General features: G+C 44.0%; 2 protein-coding genes and 2 long non-coding RNA genes across 4 annotated transcripts in view; 2 read left to right on the top strand and 2 right to left on the bottom strand.

Annotated features, from left to right (window-relative positions):
* Nucleotides 1-4088: 4088 nt before the first annotated feature.
* Nucleotides 4089-15850, bottom strand: LOC132712443 (uncharacterized). The gene is made up of 2 exons (XR_009623100.1): nt 15768-15850; nt 4089-4219 (listed from the first exon to the last, which is right to left on the bottom strand). It is a non-coding gene; the product is annotated as an uncharacterized LOC132712443 (long non-coding RNA).
* C10H8orf90 (chromosome 10 C8orf90 homolog) lies at nt 7957-11758 on the top strand. Its single transcript, XM_034423738.2, has 2 exons — nt 7957-8071; nt 10673-11758. The coding sequence occupies exons 1-2, from the start codon at nt 8023-8025 to the stop codon at nt 11485-11487; spliced, it is 864 nt and encodes a 287-aa protein (XP_034279629.1). The 5' UTR covers nt 7957-8022; the 3' UTR covers nt 11488-11758.
* On the bottom strand, nt 9231-15622 carry LOC148112384 (uncharacterized). Its single transcript, XR_015729456.1, has 2 exons — nt 14704-15622; nt 9231-10946 (listed from the first exon to the last, which is right to left on the bottom strand). It is a non-coding gene; the product is annotated as an uncharacterized LOC148112384 (long non-coding RNA).
* A 119-nt stretch (nt 15851-15969) lies between the features above and the next one.
* USF2 (upstream transcription factor 2, c-fos interacting) overlaps nt 15970-24097 on the top strand; it is a 28600-nt gene continuing 20472 nt past the window's right edge. Inside the window, exon 1 of the mRNA XM_060693890.2 lies at nt 15970-16495. Coding sequence (XP_060549873.1) covers nt 16443-16495 — 53 coding nt within the window. The 5' untranslated portion in view covers nt 15970-16442. The remainder of the gene's footprint in view (nt 16496-24097) is intronic.

Raw genomic sequence — 24097 nt, 5'->3', positions numbered from 1 at the left:
CAACCCTCTTAAAAAGGATGCAATGACCAGCTATCTCCAAGGAGTATAAATCCTTCCATTCCCCATTATCCAGTCAGAGCTGAAGAAGCTTCTTGGATGAGAAGCGAAACATCTTCAAAGAAAAGTCAGAAAGTCCGCTTGCCTCTTGAAAAAAAGCACCTTAGGGGACAACCATGAACTGGATGACTGAGAATCTCCATAGACATATGACCCTCAAAAAGCATGGATGAAATGTCATTCTCTAAGTTATCTGACGACAAGCCAAGTGGAGAATTTTGAGAGGTCATTTGTGCTTTAAAGACCTCCCCCCCACCGGTTTTGTCAAATTAAAATAAATTACTTATGACAGCCAGATGGCCAGAATCAATGAAATGCACAATAGGACCATTGCGTACATCTTTATAATTAACAGAAAAACCACTGAGAATAACAGTTCAAAAGACAATAAGAATATGTTATTCTTATAACATTAGTGTTACAGTGACTAATGCATAGTGTGGGAATCCACACACACACCTCCTAGAGGAATGAAATATTTTGAGGAATATTAAAAAAAAAAAAAAAGGCAGAATATTATATTCCCCTAAATGAGAAATGGAGAAACATGAGGGTTTTTTTAGAGGCAGGAAGCAGACTCAGTCTTTCTTAATAGCCCCCAGCAGATATTTTGTACCCATTAAGAAAGATTGGGCCAGCCTATTCAGAAACCAGCCCCAGTCTCCCTGCCCCCAAGCAGAAACTGAGGCGGCCACCTTTTAGAAATGCAGTTTTGGTAATCCACTCAAGTCAGGATATTTTGAAACAAAGGCAGAACGCTAGGCTTAGAAGCAGCCCACAGCAGTCCAAAGCCCCTTCATTGCAGGACCTCCAGAGCAGTCCAAACTTCATCTGGGAGCTCAGATAAACAATAAGCCAGAGGCTGACCAGATTAGCTCAGACAAGCACCTAGGATTTGCATTTCCTCTTGCCTATAGAGCCAGCTATGACCTCTGCATGACCCCTATATGACCCCATAGGAATCTGACCAGGGGTGAAATGCTACCAGTTTGCTTCAGTTCAGACAAACTGGTAGCGATAAAAACTACCAGTTCAGGCAAACCGGTAGTTTAAAAAAACTATTAATTCGTCCGAACTGGTATTTCTGATGATCAGCTGTCCCGCACGGTTTAGCTTTGCTAGAAAGCAGAAAATCCTGCTTTCTAGCGAAACTAAATCCCACGGCACAGCTGATCCCCCCCCCCTCGCTGTTCTGCTTACCTTCCCAAATCTCCTTTTGGTGCATACTGTGCATGTGTGTGCATGCACATTGCACATTTGGTGCACACTGCGCACACGCACACTTGGCACACAGCATGCATATGCAGCCAGCAAACTGGTAGCAAACCGGTTCCGATTTCACCACTGAATCTGACAACAGTCAATAGAATATTAAAGGACATGTTTTGCACAGGAACAGGAAGCTCAAATTCAAAGCCCAAAAGAAGGTATAAAAACCCACCCACTCTCAACTCCATTTTGTTCAGCTGCCCAGAATCACACGTGGTTGGTGGTTCTGCTTCATCAATAAACCATCTTTCCAGTCAACTTCCATGTTTCCATTGTCTTCCAGTGAACCAGATGGATATTTCTCCCAACAATTGATAAATATCCAAATGTTGTTTTTTTTTTAAGTTTTTTATTTTTATTTCTCATAACACATTTACATGTACAGTCATTTCCATCATTTTTCATTCATCTTTTCTTTTAACTTTCATTTTTCATTTTTACTTTTTTGGGACTGCTCTTTTACCCTTTACCTTTGCTCCAAGCTTTCTTCTTCTCCTCCCCTTCTCTTCCTTCCTCTTTCTCCTCCTACTTCCTTTGTTCTTCCCCTCCTTCTCTTTCCTACTTCCCTTTCTTTTCCCCCACTCCTCTCTTCTTCCCCACTTCTAACCTCCTCCTCTGCTCCTCTTTCTCCTCCCTTTTCCTCCTCTCCTTTTCCCTTTCTTCTTTCTCCTCTCCTCTCTTTTCCCTTCCTCTCTCTCTCTACTCCTTCCCCTCTCTCCTGTTGTTTCCCTTTTCAATTCAATCTAAAGTGGTATTCGAGCAGCCCCGATTTTCTAATTATCTTTATTCTCATTTCAATTTCTTATTCAATTATTTTTTTTATTTCATCATTTGCATACATTTTTATAATATCTCACTATTTTTCCTTTTAACCCCCTCCCCTTTCTCCTTTTACTTGACATCATCTGGGTATCTATTTTTCTAATTGTTTTCTCCCATCTATTCTCTATCTATTTTATCTCTACATATTCTTATTCATATTTCCTTTCTAACCAATCATAAAATTTATCCCATGTCTTGAAATACATCGACTCCTCTTTATCTTTTATCCTCAATGTTAATCTATTCATTTCTGCACATTCTAAAATTTTCTTTATAATTTCTCCTTCCAACGGGATTTTATCTGCTTTCCGGTTTTGTGCAAATACAATTCTAGCCGCTATTATTATACGAATAATCAAATATGTATCTTCATCCAAATGTTATTAATGGTGTGTTGCAGTGGTAGGATTCAGCCAGTTTGCACCACTTCGGGAGAACTGGTTGTTAACTTTCTGAGCAGTTTGGTGAACTGGTTGTTGGAAGAAATTAGGGTAGAGAACCGGTTGTTAAATTATTTGAATCCCACCACTGGTGTGTTGTATTGTACAATTGGCAAAGCAAGCTGTAGTGCTCAGAGCAGCATGCATAGCAGAGGCTGGAGCTTGAGAACAAGAAGAGGACAACCAACTCCAAGGCCAGAACCCCATCCCAACCAGTACAGGACCTCTTGGAGGCAACCAAAGACTGAATGCCACTTTACAAACTTTTAAGTCTTCTATTATTTTTTGAGGATTGAACATGAAAGACATATGCGGTGGCTACATCAAGCCTAGGAGAGTGAGGTTAACCCAGGGCAACAAGCTATTTTTGGGAGAAGTATGTGGCACAGTACAGCATTGTGTATGCTTATCTCCTGTCCAGTTGTCCAGTTGTTGGAAAACAGAGGCCCTTCACAGAAAGGTGGGTTATTTCTTATTATCAGGAATTGTTTGTGCAGAAGGAATCAAAGGTTATTTTCCTCTTGACCCCGTGCTTCATTTTTCTGATAGTGAGCCTGACTTTTAAAAGAATATAGATGATGTCATGCTCTAATTTATCTGATGACAAACCAAGTGGAGAATTTTTTTTGAAAGGCCATTTGTGGTTTCGAACCTGGTGTTCTCCCAACCTTTCAATTATCTTGATGCCTTTAATTATTTTTCTTTCTCGCAGGAGTGAGGGTTGGGAAGCTCTTTAGCCAACTTTGAAAGGTCTCTCCCATATCTGGCCAGCAATATAGATAACAGAAGATAATAATAATCTGAATGACAATAGAATCCCTTATGCCACCAGGCTTGAAATTTTGGGCTTGGACAATCTGGAATTGGGCCGCCTTCGGTCTGATCTAAGCATAGTACACAAAATTGTTTGCTACAACGTCTTACCTGTCAACGACTTCTTCAGCTTCGATCTCAATAATACACGGGCAAACAGTCGATACAAACTCAAGGTAAACTGCTCCAAACTCGATTGCAGAAAATACGACTTCAGCAACAGAGTGGTCAATGCCTGGTATGCTCTACCCAAGTCCATTGTTATATCCTTTAACCCCCACAGCTTCAACCTTAAACTGACTATCGTGGACCGCACCCCATTCCTAAGAGGTCCATAAAGGGGGCACGCATAAGCGTACCAGTGTGCCTACCATCCCTGTCCCACTGTCTTCATTTATTTGTCCTCATTTCCTTCAGTCACGTCCATGTTCATATTTATACCAGTTACCTTGTACATGTTTGACAAACTAACTAACTAATAAATAAATAAATAAGTAAACAAATAAATCAGGAGTCAGCAACCCACGGCTCTGGAGCTGCATGTGGCTCTTTCATCCCTCTGCTGCGGCTCCCTGTCGCTCAAAATGTGTGTCACAACTGCCAATGTGCAACACCTGCTGGTACACAATTTATTGAGCTTTTCGACCCCCAGTAGGCCAACCATGGATAAATCCAAGAAAAGAAAAGTTTCAGAAGAAAATAGAATCTTTATGCTCAGGAAATAGTCAGGCATGAGAAGAGTTTTGTGGCTCCCGGTGTTTTCTTTTCTGTGCGAAACTGGTCCAAATGGCTCTCTGAGTGTTTAAGGTTGCCGACCCCTGAAATAAATAAATAAAATAAGAGATGAAAATGAACAGACGATCAACTTTTAGTGACAACCTGAAATGGGATTTCTGAACTACACATCTTTAAAAATCTCTGTGTCTCTCGTTCACTTTCTCAGTTTGACATTAAACTTGGTTTCGACCACAGTAGGTAATTATTTTTATCCAGTGCTTGTTTTTTTATTCACTTTTGGTTGTTGATGGTGAGGTACTCAATATTGCAAATGAAAAGGAGTTGGAATGTGTCCTGTGGAATTTAAAAAAAAAAAAACAACACAACTTGTTAAGAGAAAAGCAAGATCAGAAACTCTGCTTGGCCCAGACCTTGTTTGGAATCTTGAGTGACACGAAGCACCAAATATTATCCTACTAGGACAGTGATGGCTAACCTTTTTTTCCTCAGGTGCCGAAAGCATGTGTGCACGCGTGCCAGCACGTGTCCATGTGCCCGCACCCATAATGAGCTGGCATAGAGAGGAGAGATAAGCTCTGAACTTTTGCCTGCTAAATCCCTTTGAAGCCCGGTTGTCGTGGAAATGAGAAGGGGGGAGACATTCCTGCGAAATGACGAGACAAGAAGTTTGGAAAGTGACTTGGAAGATAGCTAATGAGAAGCAGAGAACTGGGGATCGGAAAGGGAGGGATTGGAGGGCAAAAGGTCAGTCTTGTCCACATCGAGTCATGATCCGGTTGCTGTGCTTGAATAAAGAAAAGATTTCCTTAAAGATTGGCAGTTTGGAAATTCATTTATTTTGAGATAGCATCGAAGTCTGACAGTGCCCCCCTGGACGCCCCACTCCCCTGCACATGTGCATGCCCCCCCACACCCACTTTTGGTCCAAGGAGGCTTCAGGGAGGCCTGTTAGGCCCAAACGGGGTGGGGGGGATGCCGCACTCCCCCCATGCCCCGCTTTGTATGTAGCAGGCCTCCCTGAAGCCTCCTGGGACGAAAAATGAGGCTTGGGGGCAGTGGTGGGATTCAGGTAATTAACAACCGGTTCTCTGCCCTAATGATTTCTTCCAACAACCAGTGTGCCAAACTGCTCAGAAAGTTAACAACTGGTTCTCCCGAAGTGGTGCGAACTGGCTGAATCCCACCACTGATTTTGAGGCATGCACGCGCGTCCCGCCTACCCCCATGTATGCACGCATGTCTCCTGAATGCACGGCAGAGACCCAAAAGTCAGCTGGCTGGCAGGAGGCATGCACGCATGCATGGTGGAGCTGACCTAGGGCAACGGCTCGTGTGCCCGCAGAGATGGCTCTGCATGCCACCTGTTCTGCCCCAGCTCCGGATTCCCAAGGATTGTGACACACAATCAAGAATACCAAGAATAAACAAAGTCTGGCAAAGGTTGGCAACCAGCCCAGAAAACAAGATACGATAAGACGCTCACTCTCCAAAATGCTCTGTAATAATTACACGTTGTTTCCAGCAAGAAATTACTGTGTGTGACTTAAATAGGCTAAGGGAGTGGCCAATTATCCTCAAACTTTACTCTTGAGGAGACCTCCTCCTCCTCAGTAGCCACTCCTGCCTTTTGGCAGCCCTGCGTGCTCGAGCATTGAGGAGAGGCTCCTCCACTTCGCTTTCTCCACTTGAAGGAGCCTCTGGAGGTTCTGAAGGCCCAGGCTGAGTCTCTGCCTCTGGCACATCCTCTTCAGCCTCCTCGCTGTCCGACGTGAGCGCCAGCTGCGCAAGCTGCTGGCGCGACCGCACACCAGCCTCGTTGGGATTAGCCACAATCCACGCAGGCCGCTGGCGGGCCACAACACCACCTGTGGCACGCGTGCCATAAATTCACCATCATGGTACTAGGACAATGGCTAGAAATCTGAAACACCTGACAAGCAGCCCACAGAAAGCAGGCAACCCTCCATGGGTCTCTATTTCAGAGAGCAGAAAATGAGCCCTTGTGATTCCACAGGCAAGCCTCAGTTGCATTCACACGACAGGCTTCCTCGAGTGAAAAGTTTGGTGTCTCGTTTGGCCTCGTGAGCTGCGTTCAACATATTTTCAACTTGTTTGCTTGGTTTTGGCAGCTTAGCCTCTTGCACATAACCAATCTCTGGAACTACCTTTATGAGTCAATCTAGGATAAAAATCAGCTAATTCAGTTACAGATAGAACACCCAAACCTCTCATGGAGTTGAGTGACTGATGGGGCAAACTTTTAATTTTCGGCTACCCTCATGTGATTCAGTCCAATGGCAAAGACAAGAGTTATCATGGTGCTTTAGATCATTAAATGAATAATTATGTGTTTCACTCATTTTATTGTTATATAATAGTATATATTGGGATGCGGTGGCTCAGTGGCTAAGATGCTGAGTTTGTTGATCGAAAGGTCAGCAGTTCAGCAGTTCGAATCCCTAGTGCCGCGTAACGGGGTGAGCTCCCGTTCCTTGTCCCAGCTTCTGCCAACCTAGCAGTTCGAAAGCACGTAAAAAATGCAGGTAGAAAAATAGGGACCACCTTTGGTGGGAAGGTAACAGCGTTCCGTGTGCCTTTGGCATTTAGACATGCTGGCCACATGACCACGGAGACGTCTTCAGACAATGCTGGCTCTTCAGCTTTGAAACAGAGATGAGCACCGCCCCCTACAGTCGGGAATGACTAGCACATATGTGCGAGGGGAACCTTTACCTTTTAATAGTATATATTATTATATAGTACAATGTTATCAACCTTTACATTATTTTTTTCCACAAGTAAGAAAACCAGTCAGAAGAAAGTGGGTTTGCCATTTATTTTTATTTGAAGCATATTTTATTTACAGTTATTAGCTGAAGGATCTGTCTCTTTTGCTCCTATAGGATGTAGAAAGTAAATAACAATGAACAAACCTTGCAGACAAAGTATTGTAAACAGTTCATCTATAGTTCACTTTGAATTTTGGAAAAGGCAAACTATTGGGTTTTGCTGCCACCTAGTGGATAAAGCAAAAGACTGCAAAAACACTCAACCAAACATCTACAACGCCAGAATTGTTAAGACGCCAGTAATTCTTGTTGAGATCCTTAAATTGATGTCAAAGAAATCTGATGGCTGGGACTACCTCTCCCTCTTTAATTTCTAGCTCAGCTTTTCCCACCATTTCTTCCAGATTTGCAGACTTCAGACTTGGAAAGTCTTCTGCAACGGCCGTACTGGTGGAAAAATTTGGCACATCTGGAAAGCACTCAAGTTGGGCAAAGTTGCTGTACAGGTAGTCCTCAATTTATAACAGTTCATTTAGTGACCGTTCACCGTTACAAGGGGACTGAAAAAAGTGATTTATGACCGTTTTTCACACTAATGACCATTGCAGCATCTCCATAGTCATGTGATTTACATTCAGAATGCTTGACAACTGACTCACATACTGTGAATCGTGGCTTGATCTTAAGACAGGTTTGAATGGCTGTGCACAGAACTTCTAATCAAATCAAGTAAAGCCCTAGGAAATACACACATTAACATGTTAAGCTTTGTTAGTGCTAACCTGGGTTGGTTTAAGGGTTTTGAAATCTAGCACGTTGTACAAACCTGGTTGGTTGGGATTTAGGATCCCATGCATTGCATGATTTTGATATCCAGGATTAACAGATTGTAGAAACATGACCACGGATCGATTTCCCAATACATTCCCTCAACAAAAAAACATCTAGTGCCCCATTCAGTTCTGATTATTTGCATCACATTGTTTCCCCTTTGATCGGCTGTGATGTCATCAGAAAGCCATTGTAGTTTCCTAGGAAACGGCAGTCAACAATGGGCCCTCCACCCCTTTCATATCAACTTCCCAGGTGTGACCATGGCTTCTTTAGGGACAGAGACTTTGGATAGTCCATCCTATCCTCCAGGTGAAGAGCTTTGCAGGGACTAAAGAAGGAAAAACTCAACGGGCCTTAGAGTAGGCCAAATGGCGAGCATAGGGTAGGCCTTAGCAACTGGCTGATGCAGGACCAAATCTCATCCCCTACAAGGTGGCCCATCTGATGTCCAATTGCAACAGTCACAATTGAGTGTGGCAGCTAGAGTTCTCGGCAGTGTCAATTAGAGAACAGGATCGGACTTCCTCCCCTGGATGCTAACTAGGAACTATTGAGCCACGGTGGCGCAGTGGTTAGAGTGCAGTACTGCAGGCTAATTCTGCTGCCTGCTGGCTGCCTGCAATTTAGCAGTTCAAATCTCACCAGGCTCAGGGTTGACTCAGCCTTCCATCCTTCTGAGGTGGGTAAAATGAGGACCTGAAATTGTTGGGGACAATAAGCTGACTCTGTCAACCGCTTAGAGAGGGCTGTAAAGCACTTTGAAGCGGTATATAAGTCTAAGTGCTATTGGTATTGCTATCAATAACTCTATTCCAGTGATGGCTAACCTTTTCTGGACCGAGTGCCCAAAGCGTGTGCGCGCGCACACCCAAACCCACAAAACACAATGCGCACATGGCCCCTGCATATGCACACTGCCCCCCATGCATGCGCACGCAGCCCCCTGCACATGCCCTGCCCCACAGCCCTCCCCCTGGGCATGCATGCGAGCCCCTGCAATGCCCCACCCCCTACGCATCCATGGCAGCGACCTGAAGACCAGCTGGCCAGAGGGAGGCACATGCACTTGTGCGGCAGAGCTAAACTGGAGCGATGGCTACTGTACCATCAGAGAGGGCGCTGCATACCACCTCTGGCACGTGTGCCACAGGTTCGCCATCACGGCTCTATTCCATTCTTACAAGCGCAGGCCTGAAAATCATGCATAGCATTCTTAACACATATAACCAAACTTTTTGAAGAGCTCAAGGAAGATTTTGTGGTAGTTTCTTTGATATTTTCTCTACAGCAACCCTATAATTTGGCCACTCTCTTATCGTAATGTCACCCAGGAAGTAACACAAATCGGTGTGGCTCAAAATCTGAACTAAGTCTGATTTCTTATCAATGATCATATATTGCACAGATTAGTATCATCCACTTATATATGCCAATCTTCCGAGCAAGAAATCATAATTTCTTTAGACTCTTGGTTGTTTCTCCATCGTTTTATTACCATAGCCATATTCTCTCTCATCTCCTTGAAGGTCGTTGGTTGCTGTTGTTTGATTTACTAGTGAAATTTAAAGGAGTTACCAATTTGTAATATATATATATACCCTTTTCTTTTTTTACAACACTTAAGATGTCCAGAACGTGCCACCAAAATTTCATGGCAAAACCATCAACGTTCAATGAAACGCTTCCTCCAAGAACAAGCAAAATAGATTTTGTAACCCTCTGTACAAAACTATTTTGCCCCTTAAAAGTGTCCCCCAAAATACAGTAAGCTGAAAACGTCACCTGCCTACAATATTAATGAATCATTAGATGTTCCACTTCAGCTCTCTGAGATTTCTTTTTTTTAGAGGTGTGTGTGTTACGTACGTCATATGTATTGCATTTTAAATAAAATTGATCAAAGATATTGAAATGAGACCTGAAAAATAGTCTATTTAAAAAAAATAGGGAAAAAAACCAAAATAAAAGTCAAAGCAAGGGAGGGAGAAATAATTGACGGAATTCATTTTGGAAAATCTTTGTTAAATTATATGATTTTCCTTCTCTCTGGAGTTTTTCTTTGGAAGGGATAAAACTGTGTTAACACTATTGTAAAGATTTCTTCATTTTGATAAGTAAAGGTAAAGGTTCCCCTTGCACATATGCGCTATTCGTTCCCGACTCTAGGGGGCGGTGCTCATCTCCGTTTCAAAGCTAAAGATCCAGCACTGTCCAAAGACATCTCCGTGGTAATGTGGCCGGCATGACTAAATGCCAAAGGTGCACAGAACATCACAAGAGAAATATTTGGGAGGGACTATTTACTGTGGTGAGCCAGGGTGGCACAGTGGTTAGAGTCCAATACTGCAGGCTACTTCAGCTGACTGCTAGCTGCAGTTCGGCAGTTCAAATATCTCTGGTTCAAGGTTGACTCAGTCTTCCATCCTTCCGAGGTGGGTAAAATGAGGACCCAGATTGTTGGGGGCCATAGGCCGACTCTGTAAACTGCTTAGAGAGGGCTGTAAAGCACTGTGAAGCGGTATATAAGTCTAAGTGCTATTGCTCTCCCCACCCTCCTCCTCCTCTCCCTTTTGCCTCCTTTTAATCTTATAAATAGCTCTTGTGGTGCAGTGGTGAGAATGCAGCATTGTAGGTTAACTCTGCCCATTATCAAGAGTTCAATCCTCATAGGCTCAAGGTTGACTCAGCCTTCCATCCTTCCGAGGTTGGTAAAATGAGAATCCAAAATGTTGGGGGCAATAGGCTGACTCTGTAAACTGCTTAGAGAGGGCTGTAAAAGCACTGTGAAGCGGCATATAAGTCTAAGTGCTATCCTATTGTCTTCTTCGAAGAACGTCAGAGAACTTCTAACAAGTGGGTTAGCTGAAATTTAGCCCTAACTTTGCTGTCTTTCTCTTATGTTCCACCTAGGCGATGGAGGGATTTCAGGTCCCCTGGCTTCCCTGCAACAGGGAAAGCCCCTTCCCACGACAGGGAGCGGATCCAAGTCTGGAGGAGAACTAGGAAGCAGCTCACAAGACTTCCTGCTTCCCCCAACGGTGAGCTCCCTCCAGCCGCCACCCGTCTTCAACCCGACAGCTTCGCCCAGCACTCCAACCGGAGTCATCTACAGCTTGTCCGGTTGTCCAGCTGGCCCCACACTCTCCAGGCTCTTTCAGACCCTTCCGGGTTCCTTTCCGGATATCTATGACGGAGACATGAAAAAATGGGAAGAGCATTTCCACAGCATCCAAAGGGCCTACAAGGAATTTGGGAAAGAAGACGATTTTGCCATCCGGGTACTGACCGAAGATTTTACGCTCCCTTTCCCTTTCGCCTGGCCGGGTGAGAATGAAGGGTCCCGCCAGTTGGCCTACGACCCTGCCGATTGTTCCGGCTTTGATTTCTTCTTACACCCGGGACAGCCCATTCCTCGTCTTCTCCAACCACTGCATGCCACCACCCAGGCTTTCTTCAAGAAGAGACGGTTGGAGCAGCTGGCGCTCAGCTACGCCAGCAAAGCCTCCCTCCCTGGTGCGGCAGGGCTACCGACCCCGCAAGAAACCAGCTCCCCGTTGCGGCCAGATATCATGGTGATCACCAGTGTGCCATGCATGGCCGCGCCCGCCGAGCCATCTTTTCTCCTGCAGGACAACAAACCTGCCCCCATCGGTCTCCCCAATTCAACTTCCATGCAGCCAATCAGCCTTCAGTTTATGAACCCTACACAGCACGGAGCATTTTAGCATCCCAACGTTCATACTTAAAAAGTGGATTTTTGTTTTAAATTTTATACAACAGGGAATGATAGGGTTTTTTTGAGAAATATCCTCCATAATTGTTGGGGTACCAAGTTCAACTCTGGGTTTTTGGGGTTTTTTGAAAGCTAAAAGCTTACGAGTTTAATATCAATCCGCCATTGTACTTACCAAATGTTTCTGCAAAGGGAACAAACCTTAAACTTGCAATCTATATCCCAGTTATTTGGAATAATAATTAAAAAAAAAGACTGCCTTCTATGCTGTGGAGCTTTTGGGATGAGAATTTTAAGGCATTTTAAGGAATTTTAAGGCCTCCGAAGGTCCACCTTCGGAGCGGTGCCATGGCCTAGAGGTGGAGCTCTCGCCTCACCATCAGGAGGCTGTGAGTTCGATCCTAGGTGTAGAGGCAGATATTTCTCTCTCTGGGCACAAAAAGAATATATCTGCTGCAAAAAGCAAAAAAAAAAAAAAAAAAAACCTCCGCATTGGCGACGGGAAGAGCATCTGGCCAGTAAACACTCAGCTCCATTCAGTTGTCCAGACTCTACCTCAATAATCAATTATATCCACTTGTTTTGACTCCCTGCCCTTCTCGGAGTTAAGTTTTATTGATCGATGTTTAAGAGTTGCCTCTGCAAATTTTTTTAGCCATTCTATAATCACAACATCAACACGATGTAAAATTTTACATCATCACAATGTAAAAAAGATGTGGAGACTCTAGAAAGAGTGCAGAGAAGGGCAACAAAGATGATTAGGGGACTGGAGGCTAAAACATATAAAGAACGGCTGCAGGAACTGGGTATCTCTAGTTTAATGAAAAGAAGGACCGGGAGAGACATGATAGCAGTCTTCCAATATCTAGGGGTTGCCACAAAGAAGAGGGAGTCAAGCTCTTCTCCAAAGCACCTGAGGGCAGGGCAGGAAGCAATGGGTGGAAACTAATCAAGGAGAGAAGCAACCTAGAACTAAGGAGAAAATTCCTGACAGTTAGAACAATTAATCATGGAACAACTTGCCTCCAGAATTTGTAAATGCTCCAATACTGGAAGTTTTTAAGAGGAGATTGGATAACCATTTGTCTGAAATGATGTAGGGTTTCCTGCCTGAGCAGGGGGTTGGACTAGAACAGGGATCTCCAACCTTAGCAGCTTTAAGACTTGTGGACTTCAACTCCCAGAATTCCTGAACCAACTGGCTGAGGAATTCTGGGAGTTGAAGTCCACAAGTCTTAAAGTTGCCAAGGTTGGAGACCCTTGGTCTAGAAGACCTCCAAGGTCCCTTCCAACTGTTATTCTGTTTCTGTTTTTAACAGGTGTCATTCAACCAATCAATTATATCCATGGCAGGCATTTTTTTTCCAGACATGAGATTTTAATCCTAGCCCCTTTGCAAGAAAGAAACGAATAACATTTATTCGTTATATTTAGGCAACCTAAGCTGTCAGCATTTACAAACACTCCACTGAACTCAATGGATAAATTCAGAAGTTTGTTCCTTTTTTTTTTGTCCACTCGTGAATTTTTTTGATGCAATACCTATCAATATTTCAGGTTTAATATCATTTGTGCAGTATATGTAAACTTTCTGAAAAGCGCAATAACTTATGTCACAGTCAATTTATATTCATGTAATCTTGTTGCTGATTAACAAAGGTTCAAAGAACCAGCCAGTTTGAATTTTAAAAAACCGTTGGCGGGTGTTACTATCATTAGCAGTGGGTAAAAAAAAAAAAAAAAAAAAAAAGGAACAAGAGCTGAAATTTCAAACACGAAACCGCCCCGTGGCTTGTTTTCATCCTGGCTTGTCTAAGGCGCTATAGAAGTCTGATTCCACCTTGCATTAAGCCATATTGGGTTTGGCACATTGTGTAAACACACTCACTGGGACTTTGCCTGTTATGGCCCCGTTTCTTCCCTTACAAAATGGCATCTAGCACCCTTTTCCTTCAAGCATCCAAAATTATACAGTGAGCATTTCTATTCTCTCTCTCCTTCTCCCTCCCTCTTTCTCTCCTCTCCCTCCCTCTCTTCTTTCTGTCTCATGTCTATCTCTCACACAAAATACACAATTCTACCTTTTTTACCAAAATTATACAGTGTGCATTCATCTCTCCCTCCTTCCCCCTACCTTTCCTTTCTTTCTCACACAAAATACACAATTCTACTTTTTGCCAAAATTATAGTGCATTCATATTCTCTCCCTCCCTCTCCCCTTCCCCTTCTCTCCCCTTCCCTCTCCTCTCTCACATTCACACAACATACACAATTCCACTTTTTACCAAAATTATACAATGTGCATTCATATTCTCCCTCCTTCTCTCTCCTTCCCTTCTTTTTCCCACACAAAATACACTATTCTACTTTTTGCCAAAATTATAGTGTGCATTCATATTCTCTCCCTCCTTCTCTCCTTCCCCCTTCTCCTTCCTTTCTTTTCCCCACACAAAAATACACAATTCTACTTTTTGCCAAAACTATAGTGCATTCATATTCTCTCCCTCCCCCTTTCTCTCCCCTTCCCTCTCCTCTCTCACATACACACAAAATACTCAATTCCACCTTTTTTGCCAAAATTATAGTGTGCATTTATATTCTCCCTCCCTCTCTCCTTCCCCTTCTCTCGCCTTCCCTCTCCTCTCTCACATTCACACAACATACACAATTCCACCTTTTTTACCAAAATTATACAATGTGCATTCATATTCTCTCCTTCCCTCTTCTTTCTTTTTCCCACACAAAATACACTATTCTACTTTTTGCCCAAATTATAGTGCATTCATATTCTCTCCCTCCTTCTCACCTTCCCTTTCTCTCCTCTCTCCTTCCCTCTTTTCTCTCACACAAAATACAATCCCTTTTGCCAAAATTATAGTGTGCATTCATATTCTTTCCCTCCCTCTCTCACCTTCCCTCTTCTCTCTCTCACAAAATATACAATCCCCCTTTTTTTGCCAAAATGAGTGTGCATTCATATTCTTTCCCCCCTCCCTCCATCCTTCTCTCTCTCCTCCCCTCTTTTCTCTCACACAAAATACACAATTCCCCCTTTTTTGCCAAAATTATAGGGTGCATTCATATTCTCTCCCTCTTTCTCTCCTCCTCTCCTTCCCCCATCTCCTTCTCTCTCTCTCACATACACTCAAAACACACAATTCCACTTTTTTTCCCCCTCTAGAATCTGCTCGCTTTTTTCCCTCACCGAATTTGAACGACCTTGGCAAAGAGACTCGGCTCAGAGACCTTCGCTCCCGTCCCCCCGTTCGCGCCACGCCTGCAAGACTATTTAATTCGCTTTAATTTCCTTTCGGGTCGTTTTGGGGGTTTTTTTGTTTGTTTGTTTGCGTCAGCCCAGCCTCTCGGCCCGAGCCCAGCCCCAAGGCCGACTTCCCCGAGTCCTAGTTCGGCAACCCCTTGCTGCGACGCCTGGTTGCAAATGTTACTACAGCTCCCTAAAGAGGGGACGACTTTCGCCTCCAAAGGTTGCTCGCCCAAGTACTGTCGCGTTGCAATTGCGCGCTTGAAAAATACAAAACCTCGTCGCCAACGGGCTGAAAAATAAACACCCAAGGAAGGCCTTCCTAATAGATATATATATATATATATATGTATATATTAGGATATATATTATATAATATATAATTATATTAATATAATTATTAATATAATTATTTATTTATTTATTTTGAATTTATATACCGCCCTTCTCCCTGAGGACTCAGGGCGGTGTACAGCCAGAATTAAAAAAACATAAAATACAAATATTAAAAAACAATTAAAATATATATAAATTTGGCCCAAAATTAAAAATACAAACCAATTAAAACATTTAAAATTTCTTCTTAAGCCAGTATATATGTATATATACTAATATATATATATATATACTATAATATATATAGAGAGAGGGAGGGGGGCGCGTAAGGGAGATTCCCGCTTCCTATGAGCTCAACCTCCCCCCCAACCCCCCCTCCCTCCGACTACATATTCCTTCTTAGAAGCCGATGCCCTTGAGCACCCGCGCATGCGCCCTGGGGAACCCCCAAGGAAGGGAGGAGGAAGCGAGAAAAACCGAGCGCAAAGCCGAAGCACGCTCGGCTACTCCTTCCCTTCCCCCTCCCTCCCTCCCTCCCTCTCTCGGCTCTCGTTCTCTTCCCCCTCCCTCTCGGCAGCCCAGTTCTCTTTCCGGCGATGTAAAAAAAAAAAAAAAAAAAAAAATTCACACACACACACACAGGAAAAAAAAAAAAAAAAAAAACAACCCACAAGCGCACCCCCCGCGGCGCCGCTTGTCGCCGCAACGTTCGATCGAACCTTCGCCGCGTTCCATCCGCGAGGTTGCAACGTTCCATTTGTGTTGTTGGTTGGTTTTTTTTTTTTTTTTTCCTCCCTCCCTGCCACCCCTCCCCTTTCTCCCCCGCCCCGGATCGTCGCAACGTTCTATCCCCTCCCCCTCCCGCTCCGTGTTGCTGCAACGTTCCATCCGCCCGCCGACGTTCCAAAGCAGGCCGCCGCCGACGTTCCATCGGGCGAGAAAGAGAGAGAAAGCGAGAGAGAAGCGGCCCGGCTCCGGGTCTTCCTTTTTCCTCCTGCTGCTGTTTCCCACGCTCTTCCCCCCTCACGTGTCCCGGGCTCCCAGCTGGGGAAAAGAAGGAAGGGAGGGGAGGGGAAGAGAAGCGCTCTCGCTGCTCGCTCGCTCGCTCTTTCCTTCTCACATGACCCGAGTGTTTGTCCCCGTGATCAGCGCCTCGGCTCCCGTGTCTCCTCCGCGTCCCCTCTACCTCCATCCGGCGTGAGATTTAAAAACACTCGTCCCCCTCCTTCTCCTGCTTCCCTTCCCCCCCCCCCACCCGTCCTTTTTGGGGCCAGCGGGGCGCCCCCCCCTCCCTTCCCCCCTCCCTCTTCCCCTCCCTCCCCCTCTCCTCTCCCCCCCCCCACCCCATGGACATGCTGGAACCCGGTCTGGATACAGCCACCGCCTCCGCTGCTTCCAGGTAAGCCCCTTCCCCCCCCCCCACAAAAAAAACACCCCTCCCTGGGACGGTTGGCTTTTTCTTCGGCGGGGATCCCGGGCTTTCCGGCCTCTCGGGCCTACGGAGAGTGTGGGGGAGGGAAGGGAGAGCCAGCGACGATCCACCGCCTCGCCTGCTCCCTGCGGTGGAGGAGGAGGAGGAGGAGGCGACCGGGGAGAGGGAGAGGGGGGAGGAAGAACAAAATGGAGGACACGGCGGACGATCGGGCGACCCCTCTTCTTTCTGCCCCGGGGGTGGGGGAGAGGGAGAGAGGGAAGGGAGGGTCTCCGGGGGTCGTGAGAACGCAGAGCTGCCCGGGTAGGTGGGAGGAAACAAAACGGGACGGCGGTCTCTAAAGGCTTGGCTGTCCAAATTATGCTCGCCCGGGCTGGGGGGGGGGTGTCCTACCCTTAATTTGGCTTTCCAGGCATGGAATGGGTGGGTGGGCTTGGATGGGACTACAACTCCCATCCTTCCCAGTGACTGGCTAGGTAGCTTGCTTGCTGGGGAGGAGGGGAGGAGGGGGGTCTGCGTTGGCCGAAGGGTTGGGAAAAAGGCTGGGGTGGGGTGGGGGGAAGACGCGTGGAGGGGGGGGATTTGTTTTCACCCCCACCCCACCCCAGGTCGGTCCGAGATAGGAAATGTCTGGGGCGATCCGGAAAGGGAGGAGGAGGAGGAGGAAAGGAATAAATAAATAAATAAATAAATAAAAGGCAGCCGTCGGTTTGGGTGTCCGGTGTTTGCTGTCACACTGGAAAAGGGCAGCCACGCAGAGATTGGTTGGCGGCCGTCAAGGGGGGAGGGGGGTGGGGAAGGACAGCCCCACACCCAGATCCCTGCTGTCAAACAGGGATGGGAAAGTCCTCGGAGGGGGGGGGTGAAGGGGAGGCAACAACCGGACCTCCAAGGGGCCTTTAAAACAAAGCCCGGGTTCTAGACTCGGATCAGGGATTTGTGTTCTCTTTGGCTGACCTTGTGGTTCCCGTGTCTGTGGAGATTCTCAGTCATCCAGGTTATGGTTATCCCAAAGGTGCTTTTTCTGGGGGCAACTGGACTTTCTTTCTTTCTTTCTTTCTTTCTTTCTTTCTTTCTTTCTTTCTTTCTTTCTTTCTTTCTTTCTTTCTTTCTTTCTTTCTCCTTCCTTCCTTCCTTCCTTCCTTCCTTCCTTTCTTTCTCCTTCCTTCCTTCCTTCCTTTCTTTCTTTCTCCTTCCTTCCTTCCTTCCTTCCTTCCTTCCTTTCTTTCTTTCTCTCTCCTTCCTTCCTTCCTTCCTTCCTTCCTTCCTTCCTTCCTTCCTTCCTTTCTTTCTCCTTCCTTCCTTCCTTCCTTCCTTCCTTTCTTTCTTTCTCTCTCCTTCCTTCCTTCCTTCCTTCCTTCCTTCCTTCCTTTCTTTCTCCTTCCTTCCTTCCTTCCTTCCTTCCTTCCTTCCTTCCTTCCTTTCTTTCTTTCTTTCTCCTTCCTTCCTTCCTTCCTTCCTTCCTTCCTCTCTCCTTCCTTCCTTCCTTCCTTCCTTCCCTCCTTCCTTCCTTCCTTCCTTCCTTTCTTTCCTTTTTGAAGACGTTTTGCTTCTCATCCAAAAAGCTTCTTCGGCTGTCACTGGATGGTGTGGGGAATGGAAGGATGTATATTCCTGGCAGACAGCTGGTCATTTTGCATCCTTTTAGAGGGTGGTTGAACCAGGAGCACCACTCAGGTGACCCTGAGGACACAGATAAACCTTCAAAGGCCCTCTAAAAGGATGCAAAGGACCAGTTGTTTGCCAGGAATATAAATCCTTCCATTCCTCACTCTCCTGTCAGAGCTGAAGAAGCTTCTTGGATGAGAAGCGAAACGTCTTCAAAAGAAAAAAAAAACAAGAAAAGTCCAGTTGCTTCCTGAAAAAGCACTTTGGTGCTATCCATGTTTTCTCCGTCTGGCCTACCTCGTGGGGTTGTTAGGCAGATGGAAAGAGCAACCCTCTGTGTGCTTCCTTTCCGCGAGGGCTGTTTGTCAGTCAGGGCAAGTGGTTGCAGAAAGGAAAGGAGATTTGGGTGGGAGGAAAGCAGAGTGAAACCGATGGCCTGAATAGGGCGGGGGTGTGATGTGGGCTGAGTGCAGATCAGGCAGTTTGAAGCGGTACTTTTCTCTCCTCTTAACCCTGTAAATGTAACCTGGCTGGCTTGCACAATGCACTTAATCCAGTTTTGGTTCAGATCATTCCTCCAGATCTGGGACAGAGAGGTAATTCTCACATCACACAACAGGTGCTGACAAAGCAATGAGAAAGCCCGGTGACGCTCCTTTCCGGCCAACAACCACACTTCTTAGATTTATATTCTGCTTTTCACTCAGGAGCTCAAAGCAGCTGTGTGCTGCTTTCATCTATTTCTCCCCCTCCCTGTCCGTCCCACCCCGTCTGGGTGTTATCATAAAAGAGGACCTGTCCTGGGGCGCTCACATTGCAGCACTGGTCAAAAGGTCCCAGCAGAGATTATACTACCTGAGACTTCTCAGGAAACAACCACTGAGTGAAAAACTGCTGGTGACCTCCTACCGCTGCACCATAGAGAGTATTTTTAACTTACCACACCTGTGTATGGTTTGCCAATTGCACAGTGGCAGATAGGACAGCACTCCAGAGGGTCAACGTCATTGCCCAGAGGATTCTTGGTTGCCCCCTCCCCTCCTTGGAAGAACTTTATATCCCCCACTGCCTTAAGAAAGTTCAAAACATTCTTAAAGATCCATCTTATCCTGGGCACCCTTTTTTTTTGAACTATTACCATCTGGCAGACGGTACAGGACAATAAAACCAAGGACAAATAGGCTGAAAAACAGCTTCTATCCCAGAGCAGGAACTATATTAAATTCTACTGTATAGTGCAACATTAATGCAATATCGGAGGGTTTTCAATTCAATTGTGCAGAATGTGAAGGATGTGTGTTTGTGTTTTATTTTTATAGTTACAGTGTACACTGAAGATGGCATTTAATTTCGTTGTACGAGGTGCAATGACAATAAACTAAACTAAACTGAACAATAGCAACTCTGTGGTTGTCTAGGGTGAACCCTGGATCTCTTCTTCACCTCGTCCAGTACTTTTAACTACTACACCCCACTGCCTTTTTTCAGCCCCTATACGGTGCCAAAGCGGAATAAAGTGATTGTGCCAGAATCAGGCAGGCTGTTCAAAATTCCTTGGAGGGGAATGAGTATGCTGAAATGCTAAATAATTCAGCCTTGATATTTTATGGACTTGCTTCATCATTAAAGCGGTTAGAAATAGTAGGAAGGTGAGCCAGTGTCTGACGATCTTCTGATCGTCTGTAGAGATTCTCAGTCATCCAGGTCATGGTTGTCCCAAAATCTTTTCAGGAGGCAACTGGACTTCCTTGTTTTTTCTTTTGAAGAGGTTTCGCTTCTCATCGCTTTAACAGGATAGTGTGGAATGGAAGGATATATATATATATATATATATATATATATATATATATATGTATATGTATATGTATATGTATATGTATATGTATATGTATATGTATATATATATATATATATGTATATGTATATATATGGATATATATGGATATATATAGATATATATGGATATATATGGATGTGTGTGTATGTGTGTGTATATATATATATACATATACATATCAAATTTATATTTCGCTGATAAAGACATAAAGGGAGACTAACTAGTATAGATCTGTTTCAAGCTATTTAGCTCTCATCAGCTAGCCATACCCTTACTTGGATTCAAACTTGGGCTGCCTGCATGTTAGGCAGTTGAATTAACCTCTTGAGCTACAAGTTCTCCTCCCTTCATCACTTTCCCTTTATTTCTTTATCACCGAAATATACATTTGGTATAAAATGGTTTGTCATGAATGCGACTGCTTGAGGGCTCCTGGATTGGAGCTGAAAGGCGAAAGGGATGCAGTATGCTCCCTCCCACACGCTGGGGTAGACCAGGTGTCTCGATAGAAAAACACATATACATATACATATACACATACACATACACATACACATAAACATACACGTGTGTGTGTGTGTGTGTGTGTGTGTGTAAAAAATCTGCAATGGTAATTACAGGGCTGGCTTAGAAAATGATTTTAATTGGGTGTTTGTTGTTTTTAATATAAGGGCCAAATTTTTAATATATTTTAAACTGTTTTTAAATCTTGGGGTATATGTTGTTTTAATATGGCTGTACACCGCCCTGAGTCCTTCGGGAGAAGGGCGGTATAAAAATTTAATTAATAAATAAATAAATAAATAAATAAATAAATAAATAAATAAATAAATAAATAAAATAATACTTTGACGATGTCAGCAGATGGCTGACGAAAGCTTAGTAAAATAAAATATTAATTCTTTTAAAATTTTAAAATCTTAAGTTCTGGAGTTCGCAATATGTCTGCTTCTTTTTTTACTAATATACCTGGAACTCGTATTTTTAGAATAGTTTGTAATATATATATGTCTATATGTCTATGTATGTATGTATGTATGTATCAGTGGTGGTATTCAGCAGATTCTAACCGGTAGTGGCAGCTGCGGGAGGCTCTGCCCACCCGCCCGGATGTAATCACGTCCCATTTATTCACATTTTTGATGCTCTGAGCATGCGCGGAAGTGCCCACTCACATTTGTGAACCGGTAGCGAAGGTAAGTGAATACCACCCCTGATATATGTGTGTGTGTGTGAGTGTATATGTCAGGGTGGATAAAAATCAATGATTTTTTTAAAAAAAATCAAAAAAATCGGATTTTTTAAAATTTAAATCTGATTTTTTGGATTTTTATCGAATTTATTTTAATAAAAAACGTTTGGGGTAAAAATCTATCGTAAGATAGTTTTCCATTTAAGATACATAAATAATTTAGTTTATTCAGCATGAAACGGAGCTTAGTTATGGAGCAGGAGGCTGTGTATTCTGCAACACTGGGACTATCGGTGAGTCAACAGTGGGTCAAAGGAGTAGCAGAGATGACAGTTGCTCTTTAAAAATTATGACTTAAATCGAGTTGATTTAAATCAAGCCTTAAATCATGATTTAAATTGTGATTTAAATCAACTCGATTTAAATCATATCCACCCTGGTATATGTATATGTTCTATCGAAGCAACCTGGTCTACCCAAATATGGAAAGGAGCATACTGCTTCCTTTCGCCTTTCAGCCCCAAGGGTCTGGCTAGCTGATGAGAGCTAAATACTTTGAAATAGATCTATACTAGTGTCCCATATCTTCTTCTGATAGCCACTCCTCAAAGAGACCAATAAAGAATTTTTCTGGCTAGTAACTTGGGAGGCGGGGGAGACAAACCCCAAAGCTCAAGAGTATTAAATTCTCTGCAGCCATGCTTTCTCTCTGAACCCTTCTGGAATTTTATAGTTATGTTCATTGGCTCGGTTTAAGTTGCAGCGGTACAGATTGAAGGGGGGGTGATCTTGAAGCAAGGCCTTTTGGGATGCTCTGGATTTTACGTGTCAAGCTTGAGTTCGTTTTAACTCCCCAAATCCCATCCAATTGGACGGTTCTTTTCAATCGCTTTTTCGTTTTTCTTTCCATTTGACTCTCATTCATTCTTTTTTTTTTTTTAATTTGATTTATATGCCGCCCTTCTCTGGAGACTCAGGGCGGCTTACAATGTGCTAAGCAATAGCCTTCATCCTTTTTGTATATTTATACAAAGTCAGCTTATTGCCCCCACAAACTGGATCCTCAATTTACCTACCTTAGAAAGGATGGAAGGCTGAGTCAACCTTGAGCCTGGCGAGATTCGAACCTGCAGTAATTGCAGGCAGCTGGTCTTAATAACAGGGTGCTTTAGACCACTGTACTACCAAGGCTGCCCCCCCCCTCCCAATTGTCCTTTAATTATTTATCATATTTCTCTTCTTCCTGGTTGGAGTTAACCCGAGTCTTTCTATCTGCAATAGAGAACACTTCTCATTTCTCTGTCCCTGTTGATGTACTATATTGGGGAGGGGATGTTTTCCCTCACCCCACCCCGAAAAAAAAATAACCCAAACCAACCTGATTTGACAAAAAGTAGAACAGGGACAAAGCAGAAAAGGCCATCTATTATTAGTACTTGCTACTCAGCAGATGCTCTTAATGCTGGGATGGGGCGCTGAACTGGCTCTGCATTTAAAACCGCCATTGGTTGACACAGGTTGACTTAGCCTTCCATCCTTTTGAGGTAGGTAAAATGAGGACCCGGTTTGTGGGGGCAATAAGCTGACTTTGGATAAAAAAGAACACCGCTTAGGGGGGGCCCCGAAAGCCCTACTAAGCAGGTATATACAAAAGGATGAAGGCTATTGCTTAACACATTGTAAGCCGCCCTGAGTCTCCGGAGAAGGGCGGCATATAAATCGAACCAATAAATAAATAAATAAATAAATAAATAAATAAATAAATAAATAAATAAATAAAATTGGGAATTGAAAATAGGAAAGTCTCAATAAATTAGATTTAGGTGAGAAAGAATGACAGTGAACGAACCTCGCCCATTCTGACATTTCGGGGTTACCCCTTTCTCTCCGCAGTGAATTTTGGGTGTTAAAGCTACAAAATGTTTAGGAGGGGCACCCAAAATAAGAAAAGATCCCACACACGTAACACGTAAACACACCACTGCTAAAAAAAATGAAGTGTTTACACATGAGACATACTTGCGTCACTGTTTTTTTTTTTTTTTTTTGTCCCATCAAAGGAGGTTTCTAAACCATTCTTCAACTAGAGAAATTCCTTCTATTGTTCTGCAAAAGTGATACACAGATTTCCAAATAAATAAACACCGGGATTTCCAAATGCAGTCAAAACTGTTAGGAAAGCAAGCATGGGACAACCCAGGGCTGAAATGCTCCCGGTTCAGACCGGATTGCCAAATCCGGTAGCGATGGCGGCGGGTGGTTCAGAGAACCGGTAGCAAAAATCCCTGGCTTTCCCCGCCTCCCCCACGCCCAGCTGAGCCGCCCGATCATCAGGCTTTTTAAAATTATTTTTAAAAGCATTTTTTCTACAACCTTTTCGGCCAAAAAAAATGCTTTTAAAAGTAAAAAAAAAAGCCTCTGATGATTGCGCGGCTCAGTTGGGATTGTCAGAGGCTCTTAAAAGCATTTTTTCTACAACCTCTTTGGCTAAAGAAGTTGTAGAAAAAATGCTTTTAAAAGAAAAAAAAAGCCTCTGACGATCAGACAACTCAGCTGGGATCGTCAGAGGCTTTTAAAAGCATTTTTTTTACAACCTCTTCCAGAGGTTGTAGAAAAAATGGTTTTAAAAGTTAAAAAAAAAAGTTGGCCATGCCCACTCAGTCACATTACCCCCCACCAAGTCACGCCCACAAAACCGGTAGTAACAAATTTTACATTTCACCACTGGGACAACCCCATTGAGAGGGGGCGGCGGGCAGAACTTTGAGGACCAATTCTAAATATCACTCATTCAGCCACCGTCATAATTTTGTCTGGTCGTTAAGCAAGGATTCCCTGTATTTTTTTTTTTTATTATTGATTGTCCTTTTTTCTTTCCGTTTTTTAAATGGTGCTCGCTCAAGTGATTTCCATGCCTGCCTATCTCATAGAA

Source organism: Pantherophis guttatus, chromosome 10 (assembly GCF_059756535.1).
Source record: "Pantherophis guttatus breed Tessera chromosome 10, ASM5975653v1, whole genome shotgun sequence".
Lineage (NCBI taxonomy): Eukaryota > Metazoa > Chordata > Lepidosauria > Squamata > Colubridae > Pantherophis > Pantherophis guttatus.
Note: the sequence above shows the minus strand (reverse complement) of the source record. Positions and strands in the feature narration are given on the sequence as shown.